Source organism: Dermacentor andersoni, chromosome 1 (genome assembly GCF_023375885.2).
Source record: "Dermacentor andersoni chromosome 1, qqDerAnde1_hic_scaffold, whole genome shotgun sequence".
In the NCBI taxonomy this organism is placed as follows: Eukaryota; Metazoa; Arthropoda; class Arachnida; order Ixodida; family Ixodidae; genus Dermacentor; species Dermacentor andersoni.
Window position 1 is genome coordinate 161,368,188 of NC_092814.1, and position 26,783 is coordinate 161,394,970.

General features: G+C 49.5%; 1 protein-coding gene across 8 annotated transcripts in view; it reads left to right on the forward strand.

Annotated features, from left to right (window-relative positions):
- The window catches only part of LOC126547124 (TOX high mobility group box family member 4-B-like), a 764,451-nt gene that overhangs the window by 635,462 nt on the left and 102,206 nt on the right, over positions 1-26,783 (forward strand). For 4 of the 8 annotated variants that reach the window (XR_008608964.2, XM_055062672.2, XM_055062671.2 and 1 more), the window contains one exon: positions 3,242-3,315. The exons of 3 other annotated variants lie outside the window; for them this stretch is intronic. Coding sequence is in view for 4 of the 5 variants with exons in the window: in XM_055062672.2 (XP_054918647.1) it covers positions 3,242-3,315 (74 nt within the window). In the remaining variant the exon portion in view is untranslated. Of the gene's footprint in view, positions 1-1,740; positions 1,868-3,241; positions 3,316-26,783 lie in introns of those variants that run through there. One more of the 8 variants, XM_072287932.1, reaches the window with a different exon arrangement.

The window sequence follows — 26,783 nt, forward strand, 5'->3', positions numbered from 1 at the left end:
TATTGCTCAGCCGCACCAAAAAATTTCATCATTTTCATCATTTTTTCGCAGTTTCAATATTCAAGTTTGAAAAGATTTAACGTAAAAGTCATACGCTGTAGGTGTTTTGTTTCATGACATTTATTTGTGGGCTGTCATTCTAAAAAAAATTCGAGGAATAACTTTGGCAAGAATGTAAGACAATTAAGGTATGGAGATCTTTAGTGATAGAGGGGTGTGTCAATATATTACGCATATACCGCATGTTATATATAACAAGGCGTAGCATACACATATACCTAAATGTATGCGGCAATTTTTCGCTCATGGACAACTCCGCCGACGCCGACACCGGATTTCCTGCGCTATACGGGGCCCTTAACGCTATCGCCTTAAAATACAACGATACCACGCCGCCACGGTAGCACAGTTGGCTATGGCGTCCCGTTGCCGAGTTCGAGGTCGCAGGTTCGATTCGGCGAAATGCGAAAAAGGCTCGTTCGCTTAAATTTAGGTGCGCATTAAAGAAATCCCAGATGGTCAAAAACCATCCGGAGTCCCTAACTACGGCGTGCCTCGTAATCATATCGCTGTTTTTACACGTAAAACCCCCGAATATAATTTAAATGTCAAAGAAATACACGACACGAACCCAGAAACCGTACGCGTAAAGAAAAAAAAGAAAAAGAGAAATGTGAGAAATTGTACATTGACATTTTTGCATGAAAGGATGATCGGCTGCTCTCCAGGTAATAAATTTTGGTGCATTTCCTGTTTGTTAACGCAACATTTTCTCGTGGGACATATTTCTTGTTCGCACTTCGTGTGACGTCCTGCGTTGCGAATTGAGTGCAGAAATGAGCCGGCCTCATACGCATGCATGCCAGCTGTGGTCAGAGTGGGATATAAGTCTCACTCAAAAGCTACAACAAAAAAAGTCATTATTAATGTCTCGTGCAGCGCACCTTATTTTTCACTTTATAGCTAAGTAGCAAAAGTTTCCTGTCCGTTCTCGATCGCTTTTGCGCATCCACAGCATCACCCCGATAAGCGTCGTTATACAGTCGGGCAGCCACTCTTGGAATTTCGATAGATCACCGAGAATAGCAGAAAAATCGAAAGTAAGGGTAACGCCGAATTAATAATAAGACTGAAATAATGTAAAACGTTTAAGAAGCGCCCCAAGCGTTCGCTGCAGAGCAGCGACATAAAGCGCGCGCACGGCGCGCCAACATGTAATGGAAAAAGCCTGGCGGAGGTGAAAAGTAGGCGCGTGAAGGAGGTGTGTAAACACAAAGTACAAAAGCGATGAAAAAAAAAGAAATGAAGGCGCCACGAAAGCGCGGACTAGAAACTCAATTTGGGATTTGCAAGTGTGACGTCGCCATCGTCGTCGTCAGGCCATGTTATCGGAAGGCGCCCTCCTCCCGCCGTCGCTGCCCCCTTGCTTTATCTGCGCTTGCGTATATGTGTCCTGGGAGTGATTTACGAGAATCCTTCTGCCGTTCGACTGGCTACATGTCTGCTTTACTGGGATCCCCTTTTCTTTCTGTCTTCCCCCTCCCTTTCTCTTTTTCTTCTTTATGGGCATTATCCTTTTCATTCGCAAAAAAGCTCTCAGCCTGGTGCTTCGTGTAGCAGGAAACCGGGGATATCGCAAGCTCTCTTTTTCTTCTTGCACTCACTATACGAGATCTTTGTTTAGTGCTGTCCTGCTTTGTTCGCCGTAAATGGGTTTATAAGGAAAATTAATGGTGAGTGTACGACGGCCGTTGTTCCCTCTTCCCAGACGCCCGCTGCATACTCGTAATCGCGGACTGTCTCTCTGTGCCCGGCACGCGGCGTTGCCGAAGGCCCGACAAGCCCTCCGCGGTCGAGGCGGGTGGTGGTGAGCCCAATTTTTATCCATTGCGGCGGTACCGACTGACGAAGGCACCCGTGAGGCGCGCGTCAAAACCTGCGCGCCCGTAGGCCTCGCAATAACCGGCAGGCGTGGCTGCTGCCGCGCGGTTTGCGGCGCTCGTTCCCCGCGCTTGTTATCGATCTCGTCGCGAACAGAGGGACGCGGAAGATGCGAGATGGGACGCGTACTTTCCGTGCCTCGCGCCAGCGCTGCAAACGCTGTCGGTTTGATGCGTCTTAACGCGCTGGCGTGCGGCCGCCCGGTGGCGGCACCTGGCGCTTTTCGCTCGCGCGTGCGGCAGAGCCTGCTCTACCTTCCGGGGTGTTGCGATCACGGATTGACGCGTGGAGGCCTCGTGCCTTATAGAACGCCAGCTTTTAAATTCCGTCAAGCCAGTATGCGGTGGATGGGTGAGATGATTTTGCACGTGAGCGCCCTTGTCGCTTCGACACTTCGCGCTTGTTCTTTGCTTGAGGAATATCGCACATCTTATTAGGCGAGAACGCCGGCGAAGAGGCCGCCGACCGGATGAGCGCTACGCGCCTAGTGTATAGGAGAGTCGGTCATTAAACAAATAAAAAAATGAAAAAAATAATACTTTAGGACGTAATTCTGGGAAGTGTGGCTGTGTTACTGGTGCTTAGGTACCATATATAAATGAGAAAGAAACACTAATAGGCACCGTGAGACATGGTCGATTTTCATAAATCGAGTCATCATGTGATGCAAGACTTGTAATAGTCGCATATCGCAGATGGCAATGTACTCACCTTTGACTGGAAGGAGTGAAGCCAGCCGAGTAGAATGCAGTGCTAGAGATCTCAACGCTATAGCTATGAATGAGCCTCACACATGTGGACATGCGGCACAAAAGCTAAGCCGGACGTATTTTGACTACGAGCGCCCAGCATAACGGCAAGAATTGACGGCCATTGCTGCGGCGCATGTAGTAGGGGAATCGATTCGGGAAATCAACGTAGCACGGCACATGACACTTCGGCAGTGGTTGATCGTCATTCACATGATCTTCCACAAGTTCGTCATACAGCAGTAGATGTGAAGATGACGTGCAGTGTCCTTTCCAACCGTGACTTAGCAACAGCCCAGTGACTTCCCCTGCAGACTCGTTCAGCGTCTTTTTTTCATATTTGATGTGCTAGTGTCTCGTCGCTGACGTATATGTAGCTAGCGTAGACGAAGAGGTGTTCAAATGACTGACGCTTGTAATAGCCACGCCTGGCTACGGCTCCGAGGCTGCTTATGCCGGCGCGAGCAGAGCGCGCGTTGCGTGGAGGTAGTTTGTTCAGCATGTGTGTGTCTGCGTGTGGCTAATCGGCTGCGTTTGCTTGATCCTTGTAGCGTGGCCGCCCGGACCCGGCGAGCTCCCGGCAGCGACTATGCTTGTCGTCGGAGAGGCCGGACAAACACTCTGGGTACGCATGCATCTGCACCGCCTCCCGACCTCGCGAGCGACACCCTGTCGACACCCGTTGGCTTTGGGCCCATTCCCTGCGGCTGGTTCGGGCTTCGTTCTTCAACGAGCCTACCGGTTGGGCCTTTGGCCTTACTGGAGTTTGCTTTCGGTCACTGTAGCTTCCCCAAGTCCGTTTTGTGGCTGGTTCCCTGTTATTGTAGAGAGAAAGAAAATATCGCAATAACCGTCATTGCACTGACGTGCCGTTAGTGCAGTTGCACTGGAGTGCGTAACGTGTTCTTATTTCTTTTTAGCTTATATGCTTCTCGTAGCTTCGTGAGACGCGAAGTGTCTGCTTTAGCCTAACAACCATAAGCCAAATGGCTATCAGGCTTTCCAGAAATGTCGCATTGAAGTTTAATTTTTTCTTCACTAAATACATACCACAGCTCTGTATTGCATTAGAAGGCCACATGGAGGTTGTTAACTTTGAACCTATTTGACGGCTGCTTTGTGTAAATGTTAGGGCATCGCGGACCCTAAATTCAGGACCTTCATTCATCATCAGCCTGGTTATCAGCCTTCATCAGCCTGGTAACATCACTTGTAAACCGCAGTTTAGAAGCAGATGGTGGCCATGTTCAGGCAACGTTGGTTACGCACCCTGCCGTATTGATATGGTGGTCAAGGAAAAAACATTGTACACACGTAGCGGTGCATTTAGAGTTATATGCTGCCCTAGTCAAGGGGAAAATAGTTGCGAGTCTGTTTGATTATATCGACATATAGTTCCCGATACTGTTATTGCGCTATTTTCTTTATTATCAGCTCGTGCAGTTAGACTAAGGGACCCTTTTCTTTGCTGAACATGTAGGTTCGAAAGTGATGAGCGAGAACCTTCCGGGGTACTCTCTCATCGCTTTCTTGTATGGCCGTCTTGCAAGCTTCATTTTTTTCGTTATTCTCTCTCTTTTTTACTGTTGCCTTTTCTTCTTTTTAAGTAGCAAAAAGAAAACATCGTTTGGTTATGTTATCCCTCTGCTGTAGTGGAAGCGTTTGGCGTAGTTAAGAGACTTCGGGAAATGGTTACCGTTTTGGGTCGCTGCCAAAACTCAACAACACGTTTCCCCCCACTGACATCTTCTTTCTTCCTTTCTTTCTTTCTTTCTTTCTTTCTTTCTTTCTTTCTCTCTCTCTCTCTCTCTCTTTCTCTCTCTCTCTCTCTCTTTCTTTATTTATTTCTTTTTCTGCGCCTTCAGTATTGACTTCAGTGAACGTTCTCTTGCACGTAGCTCGTGGCTGATTCTAAAATACTTGCAAACGTTTTCACGTTTACCCTTGTCCAAGAGTTGCTTTCTTAACCTTGTAGCAGTCATCCGTGAGTTCCTGCCTACATGGCATCTAGCGTCTCCGTGTTTCCTCTCGCTTGCCTTGTGCGACTTTTTGTTTCCTGGCTTTACGCCGGTGTGTACGATGAGCTGCGCGTCGTTGTGAGCTCCGCGATGCCTTCAGAATCGCATGCATTGGGCATTGGTTGGCTAACGTGGACGAGAGCAGCTTTGTTCGTTATGCCAGCTGAATGGCACAACAGGCATGGCATCGAATGAAACGCCACTCCTGCCAAATTGCAAGTTGCAGCCTGCGTATTGAGGGCACCGGCGTTCTATGTTGTCTTCGTTTATATTGCGCCATGGCATCTGTTATAAATATTGTTGCGCGAATGAAGCATTAATTGCACAGAAAACTATTTACAACGTATATTTACACAACAGTTTGTAAGGCTGACAAATCTAGCTGATATCTTACGCGAGAGTCCGTTCGTCTTCGTGGGAACGTCTGCGTTCCTTCCTGCCTTCGGCAGACGCACGTATCAATATGTACCAACTATATAGCCCACGCTTCGTAGATGGAACGCAAGAACAATTCTGAACCTTTCGGCTATCTTTCGCTCGCGGGAGCTCGTCTCTTCAGATGATTGAAACGCTCATTGACGTTCGCCAAGCCACGAGCGCGTCAGAACTCGTCTATACATCTTTTTCAACTTCTAAGCGCAGTATTTACGATCGGCACTGATCACGTGGGGGGGTTAGAGAAACTTAAACAGTTTGTGTCAATTTCCGATTTCTAATCTGCATCATTGGTATGTACCGAGTTAGGTAGCACCGCCAGAGAAAGCGTCAGGTGGAAGGGCCTTCGAAACGAGCAGGGAACGCTGTTACTGCGCTAGTTGCGCAGAGTGGGGCTGTCGTATGCCACGTGCTACATGCACACCTTTCTTTGATTGTTCCTGCAGCGTTGACCAGCCATATCTTCTGCGACCACCCAGTTCGGTTTAGAAATGAGATAGACGTAAACTTTTTTAGAGACAATAGAGTTAAGCGTGTACGGTATTCCGGCAAGCGCGGGTGGTTTGAGCGGTTTGCCGGATGAGCGGTGGCATAAACGTGAGCGGCCGGAGTGGTTGCGCCAGCCGGTGGCGCAAAACTCAACCAGATAAACACAGAGCCAAGTATATTCTGTTTCGCGGCTGGTACAAATTTTTGGCAGCGACGTAATCGTGCACCAGCAGCGAAGTAGATTATACTTGGTCACTGCAATATTAGCTCTCTTTGTCTGGTCAAGCTCTGCGCCACCAGGTGGCGTCACTATTCCGGCCGCTCACGTTTACGCACCAGCTCATCCGGCAACCCGCTCAAACCGCCCGCGCTTGCCGGTACACCCGACACGGATCTTAAGTCTTAGCGAGTTACCCCCACTTCTCCCTATCAGATATGCGTGTTTCTAGCCTCTTTCGTGGCCCGGTCCCGGAGATAGTGCAATCTAAAGATGTGGGCCTAACCCGATGGTTGTGAGGTAAAAAAATATGGCCCGTTCTCGTGAGTATATGTACATCTAAAAATGTGGGCCGATTCTGAAGATGGCCCAGTCGAAAAATTTAAGCACTCCGACGCTCCTCCTACTCCTCTTACGCGAGGTGACAAGATAGAGTGCCGTGCGCAGTGACTCCGCCCCATTCTGACCACCATCTCGCTATTAGAATACATTGTCTTTGATGGACGTCAACTCAAGGCTGAATCACCTTCCATTTTTTTTGTGCTATCGTATTGTTGGTACTAGCTATTTTAAATGGCGTTTGCTGTGTAATTATGCAGTCGTAATGTGAGGCTGAACGGATGAGGCATTATTTTAGCCATTTTCCCCCCAGATGCCTTTTTGCATTGGTTTATTTTTGGGCACGTGGAGTTACGCGCATACAGTGAACGCCATCGCAAGGCGCTAGATTCGCATGCGGCACCAGCAGCTGGTACCTGGCTGCGGCGGTTACCAAAGGGCAGTTGTTGCGTCGTTGAATTTGCCTCGGAGCCTCGTTAATCCCAGGCAGCGCTTTTGCAGTGCTGGCAGCCTGCTCTTCCGCGGCGCGATCTCCACAGGCTTGATCAGTCCGCGAGGGGGCGTTCGCATGGGCGAATGCGTGGGTGCGAAAGAAGGGCGGCATATTTTCCGTTCCGTGGCCGTTTTCCGGCGTGAGTCAGCAGCTTGCTCTGCCGGGGAGTTGACCCTGTTGCGGTAATGTCGGTAATGTTCGCTGTCGCCGAGCGCTGGCCTCCGACCTTGCTAGGCGGCGCGCGCCGCCCGACAATGGCGCCTCTCCTGCCGCGGCTCTTTCTTCCGCGGAGGTAGCGGCGGTGGGCGGCTTTTTGTTTGTGAGTTTTGTTTTGTCTTGCCCCCCACCCCCGATCGTGGCCTCTGGCAGCGCTTCATTCCTCGCTTGCTTGTTTTTCTTCGAGCTGGGCCGTAAGCTGCGCTCTTGATTCGTTCCTCTCCTTTTGTAAAGTCTAATGGTGCTCAGGCTCGAATCCATTCGGCCGCGGCGTCGACCTTCCAGCGTGAATTCTCTTTGTGCGCGCGCTGCGTGCATCTACGGGCCGAGTGACGTTTTCCTCGGCTGCGGTCGTTTGGCTTTTGTTGATTTTCTGTTCTTTCCCATGTCTGCCGTCAAGATATGTCGATCCTTTTCAAGGCTCGAGAAAGAATACCGAGCGCACTTGCACCATGAAATGATGTTGGAAACTTAAGAGTCAGTCTGAATGTCTGGTGTGTCTGGGCCTGCCACGTCCGCAAAAGGGGGCAGCGGCGTCGAGGGGAAGAGAAAGGCCATTTTCCCGGCGAGGGCGTTCGTCGTAGGGGCGCCTGCCAATCGCCGCATTTCGCCAAGGTTCAACCTGCCTGGGGAATAAGAGCGGAGAAAGACGTTGCGCGAGGAAACGTGCCTGCTCGGCGGTGTCCGTGACATGCCAAATCAAAGCGAGTGATGCATGTCTTCGCTGGTTGTTTCACTGGCCGCAGAAAGTTCCGATTTTGAAAGGCGCGCGCAACATTGCTTTAGAGTAGTAGGAGCAACGGCTAGCCGACATTCGTTTCAGGCTTTGGTGCAAGTTCACGTGCCTGTATACATTCCTTAAGGTGATGAAAGGCGTTTCAAGTTAACTTTTATTATTTTTTTGCGATGCAAGTGGTTGCGTAATGACACGTGTGAATCCACGTAGACTGATATTATTGTCTTATTTCTTATTTATATCGTTGCCAAAGCCTTAGGATAAACAGGTCTGTTCGAACTTGTTTGATGTAAACGACATACAAAAGCCACAGTGCGGTCATGAAATCAAAGGTTTAAGCATTTACAACTGGTTAGCGCTTTCCGCCGTATAAAAAAATGTGTGCATTTTCTCCAACCGCTTCTGATTTCCGACAACGTGATGTCATTGTTCGGAGCATCAGCCTTGACTTCTCCCATTGATGTCGCAAAGCTGACCAGGCAGTGGTTGACTTACTAAATGAGTCTTGCGCCGACAGGCTTCCGTTGAGTTGAGCTGTAGTAGTTGAGGAAACGTGTAGTTGTAGGAAACTTGTAGGAAACTCTACTTAGCAATTAAGCTGCCACGGACTTGAAATCTGTCGGCTTGAAGCCGGACGTGTTGTAATGTCAGCATTGCCTTCTTACCTTCATCGGCAACGATCAGTACTGCAAAAGGAAAATATCATTTGTGGAGCGGCCAAGACGCTACCCGCACTAGTGCGGCACTTCCATGTTACGTTTTCTTCAATGTGATCTCTAAAAGAGTATCGCCAACTGTCAACTCCTAAACCAAACAGTAGATGCGGCGTTCGCGGAGCCATAGAAACCGCGAAGCGGCGCCAGCAGAACCAGCTTTGCAGATTGCGCCGCTTCTACGCCTGTGCTGATATCTGGCATGTTCAGACGGCTTTCTGTGAGCGCTTTGCAACGACGCGACTCCGCATTGACGTCTGGCAAAGAAAAAGACGCATTTAAGGATTAACTATATTGCACATGGCCCATGCTAATAAAACACCTCTTACGCAAACTCATTTCTCGATTGGCCGGTGTTCGGGTGCCCGCCACTAACAATAGCGATCAGCGTGACGACTAGACGATCGTTGCAATAACGGCAGTCTTTGTGAATCCAGATTTATGTGGCTAACTTCTAAGCGTCTGTGTTGCAGTGAGTCGGCCGAATCGATCTTTAGTTTATTTGAAAAAATAGCTTCATAAAAGAAGAAGGGAAAGGTTATAATTTCGCATTGGTGCGTTTCTCGTGTTCCTCGACATGTGTCTCATGAAACGCATGTACAAAGTCGGCATGCGCGGCTGCAGTGAGACGCCACGTGTGCTTTTGCGTTTCCTCCTCAGGGCGGTGAACTTTCGCGGCGCACTTTCTGCTATTTGCCGTGACACTGACCACGGTTCCGTGGTCCATCGCCCTTTCACGCCAGATGTTCCGACTAAACCTGGCAAAAAAGCTCGGTGTGGGGTGTTCGTTTTCATGTTTCTTCGCTGTACTCTTTTTGGCTGTCGCCAATTACAGAGCTTGACAAGACGCTTGCCCATCAAGCAACAAACGAGCAAATCACACTATATTAAAGATAGAGTGAAATCTCCGAGTTACAAAGAAAAAAGACGCACAATGATCGGCCTGCCTATATAACAGCGCACCGTTCCGGACACATGAATTCATTTGTGGAGAACAGCTAGAACACTCCATGTCTGGGGCCCTACTGAAATGCACCGAACGACAAGAGCTTGGACGTCGATAACGTTAAATATACTTCACGGGAATTTGAGGAACATGTTGTGGAGCGCGAAGAAGTCGCGACAGGAAAGGAAGGAGGGGGTGACTATAGGTTTAGATGATTCAATGACTCATGTATGCATATGCTCCCTTTTAGAAAAAGGCGTGAAGAAAAAGGGACGTGAAGTTCTCCTTTGAGGGACACTTCACGCTGCATTTTTTACCTTTCACTGGCTGTAGATTTAGTGACGCGTATACTTTCAAGTGCTCTGAGGCATTTATGTGCTGGAAATTTCGTAATGGAATGAAATAATAGTGAACGCATAATGCGTAACTGCTCGACAGAAATATCGTGAGGCAAGCACGCACCACAAAGTACAAACGAACGAGAATAAAAGAAGCTCAGGTGCGCGTTCTCAACAAACCCAGGTCATGTAGAAAAATCCATGTGCTATCCATGATTCACGCGTAGGCGGAACGATTGCAGTGCCAAATTTCCCTGTAGAATTCTTAGTTTTGAACTCTAGGCCGCTACGTGTCTTTTTGTGTTGAGTCGGGCTCACGACAGGCGGCGCGTCGGCGTTCTGGCCGTAGCCCCCGTTCCCTCTGGCCCGCGTGCATCCATGCCGGTGCCTTGTGTGTTGCATTTAGCTTTCTGAAGCAATGCTCGATCAGTCTGCGGTACATGTTTTACTTTTGCCTGAACGCCTGATAGCTATACTTCTGTTTTTGTGGTCGTGAAGGCATTCAGCTTTGCGAGTGCAGCTGTCAACTTGTTTTCATTCGACATCGTGGGCAGATGTGGCCGGTCGGCCTTTCGTGGCAGACGCACGAGCGTAAGCGCAGCTGCGCTGTCGTAGGCGAACTCGCTCACTCTTGTATTATGCGGTGAACCTTTTGAGCTTCGTAACCAAGCAGAAGCTGTAATATGGCTGTAGTGGTTTAAGTGGAGAAAAGCATGTTGGCATGGCATGTGTTTAAGGCTACGTGGTCATTCCTAGGCTTTTTATCTGGGTTGCTCGAAACTCAGCCCAATCGCCTTTGACGGCAGCGAAGGCTGGGCCTAAGCTGAGCGCGAGGTTTTCCGTGCTATCCTCGCCCACTTCACCGAGACTCGAATTGGACCTTGTTGTTTGGCGCATGTAGTACATTTGCAACAGCACGTTTCTCACATTTTCTTACACCTCAGAAAGCGCACTTCCAGAACGAAGGAGCGTTTGGACTGTATCTTTTACAACTTTGCGAGGTTCAAAGCGAATACTTTTGTTGGAGTATGGCAGCGGCAGCTGCCATACTCTTTCGCTAACGCGATGTGCAGCCCTTAGTAAATTTTCTAATGGATAGAATTCGTTTCGCTAAATACTAATCAGATCCCACGTAATTTTAGGACTCACGTTCCTTGTTCGTCTCCTTGAACCGAAGACGAAATGCTGATATGTAAAGAAAAAGTTTTAATGCATTCGGAAGCATACCGCTTCTTTGTTCACAGCGTTAAACTTAACGGCCATCTAGAAACGGGGGAAATAATATTTTGTTGTTTCGAGATGTTCTTAAAAAGTGTTATAACAACATCGAGCCGCAGTAAGTGTTCGCTTTTCTAGAATAATTATTTCTTGGGCAAGTTGGTACAAAGTTCATGATTACGAGAATAGACGGGGAAAATATTGCTGGCTCTCCCGTTATCGAGAGTAGATGTAAGCATGAAATGGCAACCGGGGAAGCAGATTGGTTGGAGATGGTACTAGCCACGATCTTAAAATGGGTGTAGTGCACGTTCGCAACGGCATACCACGCCATACTGTGCACTGGTTCATATGGACGCTGCCCAGCCAGAAGAAGAAAACCGGCTGAAGGCGGCACTACAGGCAGCGAAAGACGCCAGGGAGAAAGAGCGCACGGCCCAGCTAGAAGGAAAGTGCCTGAAGGAGGCGCCACGCAGCGTGGCGCCATCTCTCGAGGCAACGTAAAAGCCGCGCCACAGAACTCGCGGACCGCTGGCGTTCAAAAGAGCACAGGCAACCATGTCTTAGCACCAAAAGATGTCAACGAAGTGTATGGTGTCTTGTATCTGCCCTTTGAACGTCGCTATTGGAAATGACAAATAAAACTTGAGCATAGTAGAAGTTACAGCTTGAGTGATATTGTGAACAAACGTTAGGAAGAACTCGGAAGCAATATTTTTCGTAACTTGTTTGGGCAGTAACTAGCGTATGTAATGTGGTCCTGTAAAATGTTTGGGTGCCAGAGACCGCATTTTTTAATGTGTTGACTGGTTGCCCGGATGATCTGGTTTTGTTCTCGCGACTTGCCCGTATGTTTTCGTTTGAGTGTCGGGATGTCGCCGTTTGAGTGCGTGAATAACGGCTCTGGCTTTTTGCTCAAGGTCACTTGAAGGTCGCCGACAACGGGAGCCGAGATCATTTCATGCTCAAAAAAGAACACGAAAGCAGCGCCGACAGGCACTGTTTTCTAAACGTACTAAAAAATTACTGGCCTTGCGTAGCCGGAAGAAAAACGCTTTGATCACAGGACAGCAACGCGCATGGAACTTTGGAAAATGAGAGGAAAAAAGAAAAATCTGTGTGTGTGTGTGTGTGTGTGCGTGTGTGTGCGTGCGTGCGTGCGTGTGCGCGCGAGAACAGGAGCAGGAGGAGCGTTGCAGAAGGGAGCCCACTCTTCCTGGCTGCATGTGCCGTGGAATTGCGCCAATTTTCAGGCTCGATGCTCTTGCCGCCCTGCATTGCCTTTCGTCCTGTGGCCAAGGCAGCTTGTGCCCGCGAAAAGGGATCTGCGCATACGCTGTCGGGTTTCCTGGCTACTGAAATTCGGCTGAATTTTCGGTGTCGCCTTCATGCGACTGGCATGCACCTTCCAGCAACGTAACTGAAAGTGTGATGCCAAGCGATTTTATTAATCGCCATTGCTAAGGCTGCCATTTGGGGACGGGGGCCGGGCGTATTGTAGTAGCACGTTTGCCAGTTCAACGATATCAGCGCGCGGTCGTCATCCTGTCTGAACAAGTGTATGCGTGATGGAATTCGCCGATAAAATATACACACGCATGGCAGTGCCGTCGTGGGGGTGTTTCGCCTCCGGTGCCTTAAAGGAAGAACGCCCCGAATGCAGGGCAAAATTAAAAAAAAAAAATGAAAAGAACACGCAGTAAGCAGTAATGAAGGAGCCGGGATAATGGTGCACTCGGGCCTAGTCCGATTTGGCGGCGGCTGCTCTCTGGAAATGAACCCCTCTTCCTTATATTCCAGGTTATTTTGGTGGCGCTCGGTTGCACTTGGCATGCCTTCTCCTATCTGGATTTTTGTTCTCTCGTATGATTTCCCTTTTTTTTTCCCCTCTCTGACTCCTGGCAATGAGTTCTTTGTTGCCGCCTCCTCGGTTTTCGTGCCAAATATAGCTTATGCGCCTTTTGTTTTTCCCTTTGCACATTCTCTTAGCTCTTAAGGCTGCAATCTTACTGCACGCTTTCATGTACTTGAACGCGCACTTACAGGGCTGAGAATAATAATGCGCATGGCAGGGCCGGTTGATAAAGCGTATAGGTACATCATGTGTGTGTGGCGGTGGTAGGGTCGGGGAAAAGGAAGGGGGCGGAATGCCCTGCTGTTGACGTTCAATTTCGCCACGCAGCATATCGACTCCGCTCCGGCGCACTTCCTGCTGTTTCTTACTTGGGCGGTGTGCTGGCTGTGAATAGTCCAAGTGTTGTAGGCATCTTGGACGGCCTCCAGCGCGGATGAATCGGAAGGGTTTTTCATTTATTGTAGGTAGAGACAATTGAAGTAGAGAACGATGTGCGTCGAATGGGACTGGACGATCGCAAGCAGGAGCCGGTACACAACAACAACCCAACGAGGTGCAGTGGCGCCGAGTGGAGATCTCGCTTAGCAGCGGACGCTGTGCGTACGTTTGATAAACATTTCCTTGTATACGTAAATTCAAAAATCTGTCTCAGTTAAAACTAGGTTTTAATTATTTTCTACGCAGTTTCGCGCACATCTCCGACGAGCGTACAAACACAGGGCCAGAGGCACGTGAGGATTTATGAACGCGTTTTTTCTTTCTTGTCTCGCACAATCGCTAAATCAGTTTAGAAATGCCTCGGCTCACCTCATTTCATCGCCAGTGAAAGTATTCCCGCGCTGCGCGTTGTAGCAAGGCTGTACAGGCATTACCAGTTCAGCCGGGCGTGAGGCGACGCGTAATTGCAGCGAAGGCACGCGATGCGGGAGACCGCCGCGCGCGCACAGCGAGCGGCGACCCGTTTTCCGTGTCGTCGACGACGTGCTCGCCGCGAGCCGGCGGCTGGACTTTCGTTTCTCGCCTCGAGCGCAAAGTCCATTCGCCTAGTGTGTCTTTATTTTTCTTTTTTTTCAGGGTCGAGGCGCCGCAGCCTTGACCTCGTGGCAGCGACCCAGCCCCGTTGGGCACAACCCATTGCGTCTTCCTCTTGCGGGCCGGCACGCTTTTTATAGTGGCGCTTCTCTCGGGCCGGCGGGCGAGGCTGTCGTCCTGCCGGCACGCCCGGTCGATCGCGATTCCGGCTTCTTGCGAGCGGCGGTGAATCCATCCGCTTTCTCGCCGCGTCTGATCTCGTTTTTCTTGTTCGCCGCGCGTGTTGCGAGTGCTCTTGGCGCTCGGGGTGCAGAAACAAAAGGTCCGCTTCCCCGCTTTCGCTCAGCCGCGCGCCACGGCTGCGAAACGTGCTGCCGGCACGCCAAACGCTTTCGGCACTTGCTGCGCTTTTTCTCTGTCTCTCTCATCTTTACAATCTTCTGTTGCTGTCCCCGCACATCCGTCTTCTTTTTTATTGGCCGTCGAAGCGTAACGGAGAGGGGGAAAAAGTATTTTAGCGACAGCGTTAAGTACCGGTGGCTCGACATGGGGTCACCACCGTGGCGCTAACAGGTGCTACACTCGGCTGCTAGTTGAGTGGCGTGCCGCTTTGTTCCTGTTTTCGGTCGCGTTTTTCCGGCTTTTATCCGAGTCGGCGTTTCTTCGGTATTTTCTTTTAAGTACAGACTGGGATACATAGCGCAAAAAATGACACAGGGACAAGCAGGAACACAGGACGAGCGCTTTAAGAACTGCTGAAAATGTTCTCGTAATATCGGGCACCGAGCTTCCCTAGTCCCCACCGCTCTAAGTATCTTATGTGGCTTGTACGAGTCACAATGTCAAATGTAGTTCTACATTTCCAGTGTCGCCTTTCTGGTATGCAATTCTTGCGGCTGAATGCACTTGTTGCTGGTTCTTGTTTGCGTCTCTACAGTGGATGGAGTGCACAATTATCACTTTTGTTTGCTAGGAGAAAGAAGGTGGCTTACACATCTGAAGACCACGGGAGTTATTGCGTCTCGGTACTCTAGCCTTATTTAATGCCAATTGGTGTAGTTCCGATGAATGGAGTCTTCACCCCCCCCCCACACGCACGCACGCACGCGCGCGCGCGCACACAATAAAAACCGCAGTGATGATGGAGGGGGGGACGGAGGGTTCGGAGCTGCGTTATCTTTCTTGTTCGTTCGGAACGTATAGAGAACTGCACTCTGTTCACGGAATGTGTTAGAGCCACTTGTATACGCTTCGCTGTCGGTGCAATAAAATGAAGTGTAGCGAAAAACAAAAAATAAAATGAAAATAAGTAGATATAAAGAACGTTAACTTTCCTTTGATTTGTATAATGTGTCGTACGCGGAACTTCGCATGCGTACCCCAGCGTTGATGGCTAGACTGCAGGAGGAACGCTACAGCCGATTTAAGGCTGCTGTGTAAATAGTCAGTTCCACGTCTAACTTCGTTTCCACTAATGTTTGTGCCGTTCCGAGGCGCACAGCAGAAGGAAAGTTTGGTTTATTTGATCACGTCCTACTGTTTCTGTTGGGTGTCGAGTAGCTAGGGCTGGCCGTGCTGCTCCTTGACGATGTGCTTACTGTTAGCAAGATAGGCGTAAGTAGGTTGCTGCGCAGCGCTGGAAAGTTTCGCAGTGAAGGACCACCTGGAATTAATATCTCTCGAAAGGCTGTCGTGCTGACTAAACTTTTGTGCGTCGTTGCGGTAAGTGAGTTGCTGCTATCGGTTCGGCAGTATTACTGCGCTGATACCACGTTTCCGCGTATACTGTGTGTACCTACAATGTAAAACCTACAGTTGTATTTTGTAGCCACAACTACTCAAGTAAGCAGCACAAGCGCATCTTCTTTAAATTTCTGGAGCTTAATTGTCTAACGAACGTAGCTGCGAAATTGCAAGTTCGCGCTTGTCCTGTCTACTTAACAGACGGGTTGTCCTTGCTTACGCTATCTTCCGGTTCGGCCTAAGTATGAACCAACTTGCCCTGTAGTTGTAAACCTGTAGTTGTCAGTAAACCTGTAGGCTCAGAAGCTCTCTGTGAGTACGGAGTGCCATATGGACAGTGATTTAAAGGGTATTCCAAAGGCAATCTCGATCCCAGAAGGCGCCTATAGATGTTACCACCGCTCTCCGAGATGCGAGGTTCATGTGATGAAGACAAATGTGATTTTTGGTGTAGTTGTAAACTTCTAGAATTGCTGATGCGCTTCGTAGGCACTGCAAGTAGCGGACCCTCTGAGGCGAAACTTCGATGGGGCACATTACTATAGGCACAGGACGTAGAAGCTTTCCATACTGTCAGCAGCGCTAAATCACTTAGCCCAACGAACGGCGAAATCATATCTAGTAGGAAACGATGGCGCGTTTACCATGCCCTCAGCCAGCGTTGATATCGAAGCAAGTGTGTCTACGTTATATAAATAACGCTCTCTCTCTCTCTCTCTCTCTCTCTCTCTCTATATATATATATATATATATATATATATATATATATATATATATATATATATATATATATATATATATATATATATATATACACGCACACGCGGTGATTATCTTTGTGTTTGCCGGAGTTTCTAAAAATCGCCTGTTGCAGATAACATATTCTACTCCTTGAGATGCATTATTCGGAGAGGTGGATATTACTTGTACGAGAAATTGAAACACATATTCAACTAATTGACAAAAAGCAACTAATTAACTTCTGAATTAGTGATATTACGGCACATATTGTAATTTAAGAATTGTAGCCGATGAGTGTGCAAGGCGTATCCACTTGGAATGAAATTCCAGAATGACTCCGGTTTGGAGATATGGCCCATCAAACTCTCCTTAAAAGTGCACTGTTATTCCACTTACCTTTTTAAGAAAACGCGCTTATTGGCATTGAAGCACAAAAGTAACTAGCTGGAACGCATGTGTATTTCGTCCCACACTTTGGGAAATATCTCAAAAATGCTGTCATCCTACAGATTAAATTCAAGTGGATAAGTATTGTGAACTCACCGGCTACAATTCGTAAATTGCAATTTGTGCCGTAAAAATAATGAGGAATTTAATCAGTTAATGCTTATTAATTAGTTGAATGTGTTTCGATTTCTCGTGCTAGTAGCATACGTATCTTCGAATAATCCAGCTCAAGGACAAGAAATATGCTATCTTCCGCCGGTTATATTTAAAAATCACGGATAACTTTAAGGTTAACACCTCGTGTATAAGTGCAAATTAATTGTGTATTCCGCATGAAACGTGCCACTGATCGGGCAGCGCTTTGCTTATCAGGGCCGGGATTTTGTAGCGATGCCTTCAGCTCGGTTCTATGCCACTCTTATTCAGCACTCACGACCGGCTGCTCACATTGATAATGCGAACGGAGCTCCGCTCTGGCCACTGAAAAAACGCGAGAAGGAATGACATTGGCAAGAGTAGTTACAGCACCCCAGCTCAGATTCAATAATCCCACGAAACCGGCGCGTCTGTTGGTGCTGAGAATGGAGTTTCATTTGTGTCCTAGACCAAGCTGCTGTCGTCAGCAGATATTGTAAGGACGCTCAAACAGCCGCCACGCCGTTTGGCCAGTTAGCGGATTTTTGTTTTGTTTCGCACCTCTGGTGTATCCGGCGATTGTCGTTCCACTGAGCTATAGTAGCTGTGTGACGCAGTCGTTGTGTGCATCGGCTAACTTCGCTCGACGAACCGCTTGAACGGTGCTTCCCGCAAAGGCTGGTTGGTCACCACCGCGCGGGTAGCCACCATAGCGCGGGCGAGGACTGGGCTAGCGAGGAGGAGGGGGGGGGGGGGGGGGTTGATTCTCATTGTAGGCCGGGACTGCAGGTATGCCGGGAGGGCACTTTAAAGGATAGAGAGACGGGGGAGGGAGGAAAGGAGGGGAGGGGGGGCACCATTGTCGGGCCCGCCTCCGAGCTGCTGACCCTCTCGAGAGGGCGAAACCCTTCTCGGAGCCCAAAAACGAAGAGGCGACCTTGAAGCCGTTTTCAACTGTTGTCATTTTGGCAGTGATGGCGGGAAGGTTCAGTGAACCCTTCCTGCCATCACTGCCAGATCTCGTGCCTCTCGGCGAAAATGATGGGGAAGGTGGCGTTTAAGAATGTTTGGACGTGGCTACATGCTGCAGCGACACGGGCGGCTTCCTGCCGGTCCCTGACACCCCCTCCGTCTCTTTTCGGCGCGGGGCGAGTCCATTCTGAGAGTGCGAGGACGGCGCGCGCTGCCAGCCGCGGCGGCGGCTGGCTTCGCATCCTACGGTCCATACTTCGGCTCATTCTCGATATTCACCGACGCGGCGCGCCGCTCTGTTTCGGGTATCGTCGACGGTTAGCGGAGACAGATTCCCGCTGGCCTCGGGGGCGAATAGAATGAAAACAGTCTGGTTGTTGTTGGAATACTTGCAATATTTAGTTTTGCTATAGCCTTGACCGAACGTTCTCTGGATTATTTGTCAGTACACGCGACAGGCCGTTAAATGCCCTGCAAAATCGAAGGAGCGAATAGTTTCGCACTTCGCTCTCTCGTAGTGTACCAGTCTTTCTTTCACCTTGATCACATCTACATGATACGAGTCCCCGCCGCTAGTGACAGACGCTTCACCGTCAAGAGTCCGTTTCAGGAATGGCAGGTGGTTTCAGCTGAGAGAGTACAAACCGGTTCGGAGAGCGCTTTTTTTTTTTTCTTTTCGCGATGGAAGCGTCTCGCCAGTTCCTGCTGTTCAGTCGGGCTTCATGACTTCGTGATGGCCGGCGCAGTGTTTCGTGCGAGCGTTGTGCGTGAGTTAGGCTGCGTCAGCTTCTTGGTAACGACGCCAGAGTTGCATCATCGGGAACGTAGTGTGTAAACATGTCTGCATCGCTTACTTTAACCCCCCACCCCCCGTTCGGTTAAAAAAAAAATCCTTTAAAATTTATCCGGCTCTGGGCGGAATCGAACCTTCGTCACGGGAGTTCCTCACCGCAGCCCGACGTTGTAGCACTGCTCGAAAAATGCCCGCGGACAGCGAGGGATAATTTTCATTGTTAGCGCTGTTTTCAAATAGTTATACGCACGAATAGTTATACGCATCGGCGCAATCTCGGAAGCCTCGCAAAAGGAGGGGGACATAGCGTGCACGCCGCTAGATGGCGCAGCATGTCCATAGAGACGCACGAAAGAGGGTTTTGGCTGCAGTACTGTCAGTACACGGTTCAGTCATGACGCGTTTCAGCAGTGGCAAAACGGTGTGCCACTTCATTGCTTGAATGCTAATCGCATTAACCTCGACAATCATTGTGAGAGGGCTTCTGCCGGAATGTTTTCGGTTTGGTATTGATGTATCCGCTCCTACTAGCGTTCGATGTTGAGCGCGCTGCAGACAGAAAATAGTTGTTCACGAGGAGTTGTTAGTTCCGTTCATATTTCTTTTTAACGGTCCTCATCGATGATTACTTCAAAACTAGGTGATTCAAACTAGGCAATGATCTTCGAAGCACTCATGCCGGAAGATATCCGGAAGGGTAGTTTTGTTGTTTTCCGTTCATTGTCCATGCCTTGGCTACTCTTGTGGTAACTCTTCGAGAGCAGAAGAAACCGCAAGACCTAGCCTCTCGATAGCTTGGTGCATCGCCTTCTTCGGGTGCCCCTTGCGAGACCGAAGTGCGGAGTTTTCCGCCTTTCTTCTCTCTGTACCGCTCCGCTGTCCCTCTTCGTAATCACAGGCCGGCCCTTCGCGAGCGAGCGCCGCAAGGGACGTGTCTTCGTTTTCATTTCCCTAATCGCGCTTTGGCCCACGTTTCGGAATCGATAGCGGCGCGTCGTCGCTCCGGACGGCGCGAGGCGAGCCCGTCCGGAATGGCAGCAGCGCGGCTTGGTCTCCTCCGCTTGTTTCGCCTGGTTCCTGGTCGATAGAACACGCGTGTACACATTCTCCGCTATATTCCTGATCACTTCATACGTTGTGGCCGGCCGCGCTGCGGCCACGCACTAACAACAACGATTTGCGGCCGGTCATTTTTAAATACGTTCGTTCTTCTACTGCCTTTGGCAGCCGGTGGCAATCGAAGCTCTCCCTGCACACGGCTGTCATTAAACCACGTGGTGCCACGTTTGAGTTTGGAACGAGTTGCTTGGAGACCGCGAAGCGTTTTGAGCCTATTGATCGTGCCAATCGATACCGGAGACGATATTTTGGGGGCCTTCTTTCTCGTCGTAAATGAAGCGGTTTCTGAGCGGGCATGCTCTGCACAGGCGCCGTTCTCTGCTCGATGCGGGAGCTGTTCGCGCGTTTTGGGCGCTAACGAATCCTGCCAGCTAGCGCGCGCAATCAGCTTCTGGAATGAAGCTTTCCCCCCTCTGTAGCTTTCCCTTTCCGCTCCCGATTTTACCCTCGGAAGAAGTGCACTGTCGCTGCTCTTTTTTCCCCACATCACTGTGTGTTAGGTACCAGAGTTAGAACAACTGTGTCACGAGCATCGCAACATTTGAGGTGTGCTAATCGTCGCTCACGGGGTGCTGTCTGTTACGCAATTCACTGACGGCTTCGCGTAAGCTGTCGCCTCAATTCTTCTTGTGCCGAAAGGTTACATGGGGGACGCTTTAGCGACGAAGATAGCGACTCCCGAGTCCCAAGCTATTGACTAATACCATAACTGAGCCACCGCTGGGATTTGACGGCCGCTTCCGGCTGTTGAAGCAATGGCCGGCGGTTAGCTTCGAGAAATCGAGAACGGCCCATGATTTTTTGGTTAAAGATGAACAGTAAACAAGCTAACAAGACCCCGCAAGATGCGCATTTAACGCATTCAAGCAGGAAAATAGTGCAAACAAAACGGAAAATTTGGCATTGTACAGCAATACGCGCTACTCGATCTTATCAAAAAGCAATGCTTGATTAGCTATTATTTGTGGCATAAATATTTCTCCGCTGAAATTACTTGGCAGCCGAAACAGCTAGTAAGCGGTTTAGTCGATTTTGTAATTAGTGAGCGGTTGCAGATGTTATTTTGTTTGATGAGCCTGTGCTGATGAAAACAGGCGTATGGCGGCGGGCTTGCTTAGTTTCTTCTGAAGACTCCGTTGCTTTAATTACAGCGCGCTTTTTTATGCCTTCGCGTGCACGCTGCTGTATGTCCCGCGGATCGTGCACGGAGCGCGCAGCCGCCGGAGTCTAGTGGCAGGTGGTGGCGAGACATGAGGAGGCGCCACTTTTCCCTCCCCTCTCTCGTTGGCGGCGGCCGTCGCGTGCTTTTAAAATGGCTTCGCCCGGGGGCCGGCGCGCGCACTGGTGCGTTCTCTCTGGCCGTAGTCTTGTGTCAGTGGACAACAGATGGTCGAGGCTTGGCTAGGGCGGCACAAGAATGCCACCACGATCGCGGAGTGCGAACGAAGCTGGCGCGTGCTCTTGGCATCGTCGTCGTTGGGGGGGGGGGGGGGGGATGATCGCGGCAAAAGCGGCCATTCGGGATTCGCGGTTCTTGCCACCTGTCGCGCGCGCACGTTATTGTTTCTCCGCGGCGCGCGCGTGGGGCGCCGAGCGTGGCCCGCGCGTGGCGGCCGGCACGGAGCGCATGGTCGTACGGCGAGAGGAGCTCGGAAATAGGGGCGCGCATTAGCATTCGCGCGTAGCGGTGGCTCCTTGAGTGGGCCCTTACCAACTGGCTTCGGGCTTTTCTGTGCGCGGGAGCCGAGACACGATTGGCAAGGCGTTGGTTGTTTTCGTGCCTCGGGTACTGCGCATGGTGAGCCAGTGTTCGCTTTGCATTTGAATGGCGTTCCGATCCGTTGGCAACGAGGATTTGCATGTCAAAGACAGCGCGTCGTCGAATAAACAAGCACCCAGCGCGGAATTCCTTTGTTGACAGACCAGCGGAATGAAAGGAACCTCCTCCTCTCGAACGAGCTGCTGCTGCTTCTCAGGGGAGGGCAGCCAACGTGATTAGGCATTCGGCCCGGAATAAATTTGCCCCACTTCCCGAGCCGCCCGCTGCTCCAAGGTGTGTGCCAGTATTCTAGGTTATGCGTCCGGGGCGTCACGTATTGTTTGGCAAGACCTAATGGGCCGCACTTAGCGAATCTCCGCCGGTCTTGTTCACGAAAATGTGACGCTTTCTTTGTCTTGCGCAGGGGTTGTTCGGGTGCGCTTCATTCGCTGCTCGCCATTCTGGTCGCCAGAATGCTCGCGCGTGTTTATGTCGGACCATTTCTTCGAACGCGTGTATTACGCGTCGAGTGACAACCCTTACGCGCAGCGACACAAAACGAAGACTAACGATGCCTTTCCGTGTATTTAAACACGGGGACGCGCAGGAGCACCTTAACGGGTGGCTTTAGCCGAATGCACTGCACATCTGCCGTGTATATATATGCGTAGGGCTTTTCTTGTGGGTGCGGCACAGTCGCCCGCAACGTAGTCAAGGGTGTTTGCGTTTTGGTCGGCTTGCAGTGCTTGTTCTTGGCTTATTCGATCGATGGGCAGGGTTTTCTCGTCTTCACGTGAGTCGTCGCTAGCACTCGGAGCCGTCACAAGCCGCGGACTGCAGCCGCAATTAGGCTGCACAAAGGGCTGATTGCAGTCCTTCTTATTGGCATGGAAATGGTCCGGAGCCCATTTGTGACACATGCGCGCGGAGCCCATTTCCTCCTCTTCATTCCGTGCAGCTGCCTTCCCTGCGCTCGTCCCTTTTCACAGTGTGCGTGTGCACACTGTGCCTGCTTGTGCGCATGTTTTTTGTCCTTTTGTCGGGCGCTAGCTGCGCCGGTGCTGTCGGAGCGAGAAATGCAAATAGCGCGCCATTTGTGCCACTATTGAATTACGGGAGGGAAAGAGAAGGCTCTTCGAATAACAAGTAACGGTTCGTAATGAATGCACATTCTACGCTTTCTTGATTAAGTCCTCGCTGCGTTGCTTGCTCGTTTTGTGACAAGAAAGAGGAAAGAAAAAACATGTATAAATATATGGGACACTGCTCATAAGAAATGAAGATGGGAAGGAAAATAGTTCGAAGCTGTTCACAGTTCTAGGCGGCTCTGATTGTTAGCCAGAGGGATTCATTTTTTTTTCCCCCGAATGACGTGTGCTTGGTTATGGCTGATTTTTCGAGGGAGTATACGAGCCCTAAATCTGTGAACATCTTACTACAGAAGTACGTGGTTTCTGCGCCACGTCATCATCATCACCATCTGATATAGATGCGCCCCCTGAGCCTTTAATTTGTCGGATGCTGTTAGAAACGTACGTTTATCTGAGGAGCCCGTGACGGTACTATATTTCTACTTAATTTTCTTGCTGTCATAATGAGCGTAGAAGCAAATTGCGTAGGATGCTGTATAAGCATGTTAAACCATGGTTACGCCGCAAAGGATGAGCGAGAGGGGCCTTGCACAGGGGACTATGAAGCATGTAGCAATCGATTCTAGTGGAGCCTGATAAAACGGCCGGTTTAAATATTGTGAAATGGAATGTATTGGGTACGGGCTTATGGCGTGACAGACATGAGAGCGCTGATGCCCTCTTTGACCTCTCTGCCATAACCATTGTGTCACCGAGAACAGATGACAGCGATGACGGACCGCTCACGTGACCAGAAATGCCGTCGGTGTAGTGCTGTTGCTTCAGTGTCTTGCATTCCACGCCCACCGGCATGCCTCGACTTCGTGCGCGTCAGGAAACCATCATATTATAGTGGACGAGAATGCTAGACTATATATAGCGACTGCGCCACCGCGGCTGGTATGCTTCCGTGCGTTCGCCATATATGCAATGGTGGCTTGCGCCTGCTGGCTCCGGTTGTTGCCGCGCCTGCTGAAGAAAGCCACAGCTCCCGCAATCTTTTGCGCATTCAGCCCTAGGGGTCGGAGTACTAGACGGGGTGGCTTTTCGCGGAGGTGTTAAGACCCTTCTCTCCTAGTCACTTAGCCCCATGTTGCCCTATACGCTGTAGGCCATGATATAAAATGATTTCCTGACTTATCTTACTGATGCCCTTCCAGGCCCGCAGCGGCTCGGAAAGCTTGACATTTTGAGATTATATTCCACTAGCGTTCCTTTATCAGCGTCTGATAAGCTGCGACCGCCGACGTGCGCCTGTCGCTGTGCATCGGTGTCCTTGTGCCTACTCGCCCCGGTTGGCCGTCGTTGAAGCTTCCTGTCGCACTAGCGGAGTATGTTTTGCGGTACATGCTGTTTTGTTTAGGAAAACAAGGTATTCCGCCCTGCTATCACAGACCGCATCTGTTCGTACTGCTTGTAGATGCTTGTGCCTCATTTCGCTGATGTGATAACATGACGGTGTGCAAACTGCTGGTCTCCATAAACACTGTCGGTCTTCGTCTATCTGATACTGTATGTTGCTTTGTCAATTGTTCGGTGCACCGACATATTTGTATGCTACATATCGAATTGCCTGTTTTTTATGTATTCTGTGCTCGTTGTTTCAGAATGAAGCGTGGTTATTTTTATTTTTGAAATGGTGACAATGAATACAGTATATACACTCTAAGAAGAAAAGGAGGAAATAGGGTATTGAGGTGACGCCTTTAGGGGAGGAACTGATCTGCCACAACGATTCCCCCCCTTACACTGTGAAATGATTTACACCCTAAAAAGTGAAAAAGGGTGTAAATATATCTATAACTCACACCCTTTGGGTGTTATCTATATAACGGACACCCTAAGGGTGTTCTCCCCTGTTACTCCCCATGCGGTTACTCCTTCGAGGACTAACAGTCGCCCTTTTCCGATGCTCCTCAAGGGAGTAACGGTCATTCTTTCCAATGCTCCGCAAAGGTGGAACTAATGAAATTAGGCATTTATACCTTGGTAAAAAAATTACTGTGCTGAAAAAAGAAAGTAACCGAAGGTTGGATTCGAACTCACGTCCTCGCGCTCACAAGTCAGGTACTCAAACCACTTCACCACGTCAGGTTTTTTTTTTTTTCTTCTGTATTACATGGAAAACATAACTGAAGGTATATTACAGAGCGGACACAACTACACGCTCAAAACCACGGCAGGTCGTTGACAGGACAGGATATTATGACAGGGTTAAGGATCGGAACGCAGGCGCGGCAATATAAATGTGACACGGCATTTTATGTATGGTATGTGGGTAGAGTCCAACGTTGAGTGTCTTTGGAACCATAAGCGACTGCGAAAAAAAAAAAGAAAAATCTGCCCGAGTATTCTTAGGGTGATTTAAACTGAGGCACTACACGATGTATACATGCAGCGAGCTCAAACGTGGGGCACCCAAGACGACAGAGAAGGCCAATTTCTCTGTTGCTTAGCGTGCCCTGCTTGAGCTACACATCGCTTCAGTTAAGTTCGTAATCTTCTTGGAATGGAAGTAACTTAGGTACTATTGACCAAGAAAATCTAGCACTATATATCAATGACTTGCGCGTTTAATGTGTATCACTCACTTGTGGTGTGCGCACGAAGGGCATGGCTCTTCACATTCCAGCTTTTGAATTTCACGCAATTTTCTCACGAAGAGGCAAAGTGCTGCTTTACATGTAGTTCAATAGACAGTGCACGAAGTTCGAACTATTCACGATTTATAGCCGCTACCGTTTTCGCCGCATCACTCCACGACACGGACGAAAACAGCGGAGTGCATGGGAGGTAACTGTTGGCGTTCTACTGCCGTTGCTAACTTTCCGGCCAGGGACTAAACATTTACTCTCCGAGATTTGTGCACGGCGCACACATTCATGTAGTTAGTCCCTTGAGGGACGAAAGCGCGCTTTTTAGGACTAACTGTTCAGTTACTTCCGTTTTCCCCGGGATTTTTCTTAGAGTGTATTGCAGAAACGCAGAGATTGCCTTAATTGTTTTGGCTCATGCATAAGCTCATGTTGAACGACGCTCACTCGTGCAACGCCGCTTCTTCGGCAGATGCGTCCCATCTGTCGAGCGCATCTGTCGCCAGCAAAAAGACAGCAGATAAGCATTACAATTTATCTCACCAAGAATTGCCATGGCTGAATGCAGTGTCATACGGCATCGGCACCATGATCTCTGCTGTTTTCTTCTCCGTCTCCGATATCACGGACGTTCGGCTAAATCTCTCCACGCTTTAGCACCTGTTGTTTGTTGGTCGCATCCGAAAGAATTTAGCTCAAAAAGAGAAGGTAAAAAAAGATTACGCAGAAATAAATTCGACGGGAAAGGAGAAGGAAGCACGATGTTGGTGTTTCGGCCTGGCTATAGAATATTGAACGTGAGCGCTTGTCTTTTTCTCTTCTTTTTTTTTTTCGTACGTGGTTCTGCTTTTTCTGTCTTCTTTATTTCTCCGCACCCCCCCCCCCCCTTCTTTCTTATCGTTCGATGGCTGCAGCAAGGTTTTAGCATATCGTTACCGCTTTGCCACATACACCGTGTCGAGCAAATACTCCCTGCACGTGCACCGCGCGCGCTAATTGGAACGCGGTGTTAACGCTACAGGTAAAAGATGAGCAGAGAACTTTACAAATAGCGGAACCAAAGTTAGCGCCAGTTTAGTACATATTTTTGCTCCTGCAGCCGCGTCGTTAGTAAGCCACTTGCGGGTTATTTGTGTACTGTTTATGGATTTGTGATAAAACGCGCTGCAGTGAGCTTGGGCAACCCTCTTCGCTGCAGCATTCGGTCAGTGCTCGCTTGCGTTGAAATACCACTTCATCGAAAATCGCTAGAAAGAACAATGGCAAATTCGCCGTGCGCCGGCAGTGCGCCGATATGTTCGCGTTTCACACGAATCAACTCTCGATTGGGGAAACTGTTTCTTGCGGTCCCGTCAAGTTAACTGAAGTTGTACTGTGCTGAGATTTAGGTCACCTAAGATCGAGATTCGCGTTAGGTCACTCAGAATCACTATAAAGCCCTCCGCTGCCGTGTCGATCTCCCAATGTTCAGGCGTCGCTTCTTGATGACCATCATCGTCAGTTATTACTATATATTTATTATTATTTTCGTCATCGTAACCTTGTCTAGATAAGCGTATCACATAGTTAGCCTTATTAACTGGAAGGCTTCGGATTATCATGTCTCTGTCCTCTT